This window comes from Crocuta crocuta, unplaced genomic scaffold, assembly GCF_008692635.1.
Source record: "Crocuta crocuta isolate KB4526 unplaced genomic scaffold, BGI_CrCroc_1.0 scaffold415, whole genome shotgun sequence".
NCBI classification, from domain to species: domain Eukaryota; kingdom Metazoa; phylum Chordata; class Mammalia; order Carnivora; family Hyaenidae; genus Crocuta; species Crocuta crocuta.
This window is the reverse complement of record NW_027531525.1, coordinates 1,026,105-1,033,964: the sequence shown is the minus strand read 5'-3', so window position 1 is coordinate 1,033,964 and position 7,860 is coordinate 1,026,105. Positions and strand designations below refer to the sequence as shown.

Genomic DNA, 7,860 nt, shown 5'->3' with positions numbered 1-7,860 from the left:
TTACCTGTGTCTTAACTACCTGCCTGAGGCTGAGTAAGGTTCTATTCCAACTAAAGGACAAATTACAGAGGAACGAACACCAAGAACAATGTTGAAACTGTGGTTTTATTATTTATTTATTTTTAATCTGAGAGAGAGCGAGCGAGTGTGGGAAGGGGCAGAGGGAGAGAGAGAAAGAATCCCAAGTAGGCTCCATGCTCAGCACAGAGCATGGGCTTGATCCCATAACCATGGGATCATGAGCTGAGCCAAAATTAAGAGTCAGATGCCCAAACCAACAGAGCCACCCAGGTGTCCCAAAACTGTGGTTTTAGAAAGTATATATATATTTAAAGCTGAGGGACTCTGGGCAGTCACAATCTGTTTTTTTTTAAGTCTATATTCTGAAGATAATATATACCTTGTAAGATAGTATGTTTGTGTATGGGAAGTGTCTGGCTCTATGGCAGACATGTAGCAAAACGCTAATGCATAGAGGGGCACCTGGCCGGCTCAGTCACTAGAGCATGTGACTTTTTTTTTAAATGTTTATTTGAGAGAGATATAGAGCATGAGTGGGGAGGGGCAGAGAGAGGGAGACACAGAATTGAAGCAGGCTCCAGGCTTTCAGCTGTCAGCACAGAGCCTGATGTCTATGAGGTCTGAAACTCATAGACTGTGAGATCATGACCTGAGCCAAAGTCAGAAGCTTACCCAACTGAGCGCCTCAAGCATGCAACTCTTGATCTTGGGTTGTGAGTTCAAGTCCCAAGTTGGGTGAAGAAGTTAAAAAACAAACAAAACCCCCCCTCCCCCCAAAACCCAACCCCCTCACACACAAAAAAAACAAAAACAAAAACCTAAAAGAACTAAAGAAAACCTTAATGCATAGAAGCTGTTATTATTTATAATATTGGCCTCCCTCTCAAACATCACTCTCCTTATAGTAAGAACTTTCTTAAACTTTAGGACTGGTTATGGGAACAGAGTGCAGCCCCATGCTTTGCTCAGGGGTGCCTTAACACTTTTAGCATGTGTAAATTGTGTACTGGACATTACTATTAATTTCCCAGTTACCTACTACCATTTTTTTTTAAAGTCCCCTATAGTCATAACAAACTTACTCTATTTACCTATCAGACATCTTGCACAAACCATACATAGCTGTGGTTTTCCCTAAGTTGCTTCCACTTCAACTTTCTCTTGTATTTTCTACCTGCTGATCTTCTTGGAGCAAAGGGCTCCTATTCACAGAGGGAATCTCAGAGGAGTTGCCCTAATGCATGTTTTTCCCCATCCTTTAAGAATATTACCCTTCAGAGAACTCTAGGTCCCCATCCCTCCCATTCCCTTCCCGCTTTCCTGTGCTCCTGATGATTTCTATCACTAGGATTTTAATTCAGCAGGACTTTTCTTTCTTTCTCAAGCCTCAAGTCCCCGCCCTCTTTCTCTCAGCAGAACAAAGGCTGTGTACACCTTTATGAGGTACTCTACCAGATGCACCTTATAATTAATATATATACACGATCTTTTGACTATATATATATTTACCAAAAAGCAACTACTATCTACGTGCAGCCTAGTACATGGGAGGTGTTCAATTTCCCAAACACTGACTTGGAGAGCCTTGCCTTGGAGGTTTTACTTGTTGAACACAGATGCTTACATGTCCTTGGCTTTGGCTTTGGTATTACCCTCCCTTATTTAAGAAAGGCATCCCGGGGCACCTGGGTGGCTCAGTCCATTAAGTGTCCAATTCTTGATTTCTGCTCAGTTCATGATCCCATGGTTGTGAGACTGAGCCCTGTGTTGGGCTCTGAGCCAAGCGTAGAGGCTGTTTAAAATTCTCTCTCTCTCTCTCTCTCTGACCCTCTCCCTGGCACTCTTCTCTCTCTCTCAAATTAAAAAAATATATTTTTATTTATTTTTAAANCATAGTACAACTGGAAACCTACTTGCATTTACTTAATATGTGTCTTCTGTATTGGACCGAGGTAGCAAAGAAGCACCTTTTTAACCAAGAGTAGCTGAGGAGCCAGCAGAGCAAATCTATTTCCAAGAGCCCTGGAACCTCATGTCCTCCCCTCCCCTCCCCTCATAGCTTAGCATTGACTTTACTCTCACACAAGGCACAGAGTCCTCGCCTGCGATCTGTCCCAGTTGTTTGCTTTTAGGGAAGGGGCTGGGGAACTGACAGAAGGGAGGAAGATGGAAATCTAACAAGCCAGAGTCAAAAGCTCTCTCCATTCTCACTTAAGTCCTTACCTCCGCCTGCTCTGCCTGTTAAGAATATCAGCTGAGGAGTAGCTGGATGAGGAAAATGCAGAGGCTCTGAGTGGTTTAGAAGAGACCCCGACAGGGGAAAGAAGAACCCCCCACACCCTCCCCCTGCTCTGCCTTCATTAGCTCAGCTGCACATGAACTCAGCTCAACTTCCTGTTGAGATTTAGCTGTGATCAGGAACGAGATCTAATTTTTGTCCAGGAGATAGAAACATTTTCTTTTCTTTTTCTTTTTTAAATGTTTTTATTTATTTCTGTGAGAGAGAGAGAGAGAGAGAGAGAGAGAGAGAGAGAGAGAGATAGTGTGAGTAGGGGAGAGTCAGAAAGAGAGGGAGACACAGAATCTGAACAGGCTCCAGGCTCTGAGCTAGCAGTCAGCACAGAGCCTGATGCGGGGCTCAAACCCATGAACTGTGAGATCATGACCTGATCCGAAGTCGGGCGTTTAACCGACTGAGTCACCCAGGTGCCCCAGAAACATTTTCAATGATACGCTGAAATGGTAAGACTTTGACATTTTATTAAGAAACATCTTATTTTGAAATGATAGTACAAAAATTGTATATATAACATAGATTTGTACAGGGATATATACACACAAAGGCTCACCCACACATACACGCGGTCCTCCTCATCAAAATCAAACCCTATTAAAATCCTAAATTTAAAAAAGAGAAGTATATTTAAGCTTTCCTACAACATACTGTACATAAAGCTGTCAGAAAACCTGAAAAACTGAGGACATTTTCAGAAGAATCTAGGTACCCCCCCCCTTTCTCTCCTCCACCAACATGAATGACCTTGGAGGAGGACAGGACACAGGACAAAGCCAGAGAAGGGAGCCGCAGTGTTACCCCGACTGCTGATAGACCAAGATGCCCGAAAGCAACTGGGAAGCACGGGATACAGGGTGTGACCTAGATTAACTGTCAGAAACAAACTATTTCAGAATAGACAGAAAATATGTAACAGGGAAGGAGGGGAGTGGAAAGAGGAAAGATAAGGCCCACAGATTAGAAATGACCTATTAATTAAGTATTAATGCCTGGGAAAGGCGAAATGAGATAAGAACAATGGGGTCACAGAAGCAGAAGTAGTTAGAGGGAAGAGGGAGGAGAGAGAGATAGGGAATGACAGTTTCCTGCCATTAACAAGCCAAATTGCTATGGGAGTCTAGGAATGTCACCCCACCCACTAATCCTAAAGAAGCCCCAAGGGCAGGGGCGGGGGTGGGGGGGGGGATTCAGCACCAAAGGTTCAAAACTACTTCATTCGAATTCACATCCTTCTTGCTCCTGCTCTCCTGTGAAACACGCTGGCATGGGAAATAGAGACGGATTCAGAAAACATGCATCACATATATCCCGTTCTGAAGCTCCTTTCCTGGCCATACAGAGAGGTCTGCACAAGCACTTGGATAAAAACAGACTCCCCACCCCCCGGTGTTCGACTTCGGGAAAGAGTTCACTATATGCCTGTAACCCTCTAGCTCTGGAAGCCCATGATGATGTTTGGGAGAGAGCCACACACGTTCTCTCAAAGCGGTCCTCTCTCAAAGGGGTGAGGCTTCTAAGCCGGGGAAGCGGAGGCACCGAATGGCTGCTCCTCGGGCCGTGGCCCCTTCATCCGGGGCTTCTTTCCTGCATGGAGCTGTAAGGGAGTCTACAAGTGCCAGTCGAAAAGCCTACCTGCCGCCTGGGGAGTGGCAAGGGGGCTGGCGCTGCAGGAGGGCGGCCCCACCCCTACCCTGCCCCACCGCACAACTCACAACTCGGTTCACACCACTGGCTCTGTAGGGCCGGACACTGGCTCTCCCTAGGGCTCCGCTCGCAGGGTTTCTCATCATGCCCATTAGAGCACCTCTCAGACAAGGGCCCAAGTAAGGCCCTTTCTTCTTCAGCCCCTTTCGCGAAGCCGCAGAAACCCCCTCTAATGTGCTTAATGAAATGGAAGTATTTCCAGGTTATGCCAGGCACTTTACAGTGGAACCTCAAAGAAACAAAGAGAAAGGTGGGAACATCCGTACGTATCTATAAATGTACACATGGATACACACCCAACAAAGGGGTTTTAAACAGGCCCTGGTCACAGAGCCCTCTGGTAAATTTATTTCTTTTACATCAATATAAAGAAAAGAAGTCATTCTGCATGCCATAGATTTCTAACAGTACTGAGCAGACACAAAATGTTAATAATTCAACGGTAAGGCTGAAGAAGGGGCAAATGCGACACTAACGAGAACTACACATGGCTCTGACAGAGAAAAAGAACATCTTTTAAGGCACTAGGTTCAAAACATAGAAATCCTAAAGTCAAGTTCTCCCGGACTTCCATTAAGAGACCTCAACTCCGGCATTACAATGAAGAGATCCCACAGAGGTAGTGATGGGAAGGAGTGTTCGTTTATAGATTTATAAGTAACTTCCCTGAAGCCAGGAACAAGACCAGAAATGTTAAGGTTTCTTTCTTTCTCTCTTTTGGGGGAAGGCTTAAGACCTAAATCTAATGTCGAGTCTACAATTCATGTATTAATACTGATACTGTTTAAGCAGCTTTAAGGTGGCAATCATCCTGGGCTCCAGGTTTCTCCGCCTAAGTACCAACTCTAAATGCTGGAATGTTATTTGATTCTCTGTAATCCAATCTTGCCAATAAACCAGTTGAATCCCCCAACCCAGAGGATCTAGCTACGTTTTCCCAACATCCATTGCTGATCCAGAAAGATATGCAAAATCGTAAAATGGCATTGCCGTAAATGCACTTAATATTTAACTTCTAACTACCTCAAGCGATCCTGACCTACCGTTCTCTCCAAGGCGATACAATTGGAGATCAAATCCTATTTCCTTTCCTTGGGATGCTACAATGTGTATTTCAAGTAAATAACAACAAATACCTTTTTGCTACCCACCCCTTTCCAGACATTTCCCTTTACTCTTTCCCTGTCCCAACTCCCTATCTCAGAGACCCCACCATCAACAACGACTATATTAAAGATTTTTCTAGGTTGAGAATGATCGCCTCCTACAGAAAGAGAATAATAAGAATTCTAAACAGTTCCCCAAAGCAATAAGGCCTCTAGGCTCACCAGGCAGTGCTGGACGGCAACTCCCGTCCCCAGTCAGAAGCTGCCCCAAGGAGTGAGGTGGCTGGGCCTGGATATCCTCTGGGGAGTTAGCCTCCACCCCCTTCACAGAAAAGGAGGGGAGGGGAAGGAATTAAAGTCAATATATACACAAAGAACATACAACAAATCTGAAATGGTGCTCGGTCCCTCCATCCCTGCTGCTAAGCCAAGGCTCTGCGAAGGCACACGACAGCAGTTTATTGTTAGCACCTGGCTCACAAGGGGGCTCAGAGAAAAGAAAAGGATCACAAGCAAAAAAAATAAAAAAGAAAGGATGGTGTGACAGCAGATGGCACCATTTTACCCTCCCCCTGGCCTGTGCTCCTCCACTGCACTCACTCCATCGTGCCCCCAGACCCAGGGTTAGCTCTGAGTCCCTGGAGAAAACCCAGTCATGGTGGCCAGTAGCCAAGATTCATTTCAAAGCTGGTATTTTTGCCCATAAGCCTCTAATAGCCAATTCTGTTCGCTAAATCTGGTTTGGGGAGTTATGTTTTCCGTCTATTTTGAGCCCCAAGTGATTCTGCACCTCTGGAAAACTGCAGCAAATTACTTCACTAATCAAGGTAAACAGAGCCAGGTTAACTGTCAAGTTTTATTCCAAATTAAAAATGTATGTTTTCCCCATGATCGCTAATTAAGAAAACCGTATTCTAAACAGTCATTCAAATGTTTACTTGGCACATCTCCCTCTGGTTTCTTCTTCTAATTTACAATAAAGCAAGCAAGCAGGTCGAGAATGATGACGGCCCAATTTCAAAAGCAGTAACTTCTGTAATGTAACCTCTCCACAACCTCTCTCACTCTCTCTCCAGCCATCAACTCTTTCTTTTTTTTTGGGGGGGGGGGAGCAAACGTCCAAACTGGCACACAAAGGAAACCCAGCAATGAACCGCTTTCAATAGCATGGAGGCAGAGGGAGCAGGCACAGGGGTAGAGAGGGGAGTCGGGCAGACAAAGTTCTCAGGCTGAAACTCCTGGGTCCTTACTTCACGGCACCTCCGTTTTTCACTCCCTCTGACACACACACACCGAGCACCGAAAAGGCACACAAGCCCTGCGCGGGGCCTGACCTTCAGGAAGCAGAACACGTTACTCATCTGAAGTCAAACAGAAACAAAATTCCACCGACACCCTCAGCACCCACCTCTCTGCCTTCTTTTTTTGCAAGTAAGAGGCTACCATGTAAACTCCACAGAAAGGCACGCTTCGAAAATGCCACAACATTTTACAAAATGAAAAAGTTGGTATTAAACCGTGGTATCATATAAACACACGTTTGGAAGCAAGTTGTTCTAGCAACAGACGGCCCTCCTGATGGTGATTCTATGAAGTCCAGCCAGAGCAAAGTTTGTACCTCGGGCCCAGATGGCTTCACAACCCCACAGGCTCTCTGGACACCTTCCAGCGCTGGGAGCACAGCCTGGAGGGTTCTGGACTGACATACACTTCTCCCCCATGAACATGTTTTCTTTCCTTTCCAGTTTTCAAATATTCCACTTCAGTGTCTTCAACTGGCATCTGAACTATGGACACGTACTGGATGCAGGGTTCGTGAGGCAGCTGCCGGTTTCTTTCAGGGGGAGTGAGCTCGGGCAGGGGGAGCGGCTGCTCCTTTGGGAGTGGGATAGGTTTCCTTCTCTCCCCAAAGCTTGCTCCTCACCCCTCCCAGGTAGTCGTCTTCTCCACCCGGTACGCATAAACCGAAAGCAAATTATAAGGTCACTTGGTGGTACGATTATTAAAGGTCCTATGTGTGTTCACACTAGGAATGTGATCTTAAAATCTTCTGACAGAAAGTTATTTAAAAAAAAATCAACCCACAATACTCAGCACTCTTTTACCTCGAAGCTTAAAGCAATGATGTGAGCTGGAAATTTGGTCCTTATTCTCTTGGTCCCTCAGAAGAAGTGTTCCCCTAAATTTGGCTTTGAATTTTCCAGTTGCATAGAGGCCTCCTGAGTCCGAGCACTGGACCCCGATATGGTTTTCTTCCTTAGGACATTCTTAACTTTTAGACGCTGTGTGTCCCCTGTATTTTCTTTTAAAAAGGGAAGAGACGGACACAGTACATGTTGTGGCCCTCGCATGTTAAGATGACACGGTTTCCATGGAAACTCCAGGATGTGGCTCTGCCGTCCCCCCTGCCCCGGTCACTTCCGTCTCTCCCTCGGCAACTACAACGGCATCGACTGCCGCCGCCTCTTCGACCACAGTGAGGTCAATCCCGTTGGGCTGCTGCCGGGCCATGGCCTCCAGCCGCAGGCGGTACTGCTCTGCCTCCTGCTCCTTCCTCAGGAGCCGGTGCCGGTACTCCTGAGCCCTGCGATTGGCCTCCTGGAGCTGCTGCTGGAGGAGCTCTCGCTCGGCACCTCCCTGGAAAGGAAACCGGTCACCTGCAGGTAAGACCTCCCGACCCCTGATTATGTAGGGAGGGGACAAAAATGTAAAGGGGGGTTCAGGCCTCCAGAG

General features: G+C 46.2%; 1 protein-coding gene across 3 annotated transcripts in view; it reads right to left on the bottom strand.

Moving 5' to 3' along the window:
* Window positions 1-2,761: 2,761 nt before the first annotated feature.
* The window catches only part of GABPB2 (GA binding protein transcription factor subunit beta 2), a 36,023-nt gene continuing 30,924 nt past the window's right edge, over window positions 2,762-7,860 (bottom strand). For all 3 annotated transcript variants that reach the window (XM_077772644.1, XM_077772642.1, XM_077772643.1), the window contains one exon: window positions 2,762-7,764. In XM_077772644.1, coding sequence (XP_077628770.1) covers window positions 7,480-7,764 — 285 coding nt within the window. In that variant the 3' untranslated portion in view covers window positions 2,762-7,479. The remainder of the gene's footprint in view (window positions 7,765-7,860) is intronic.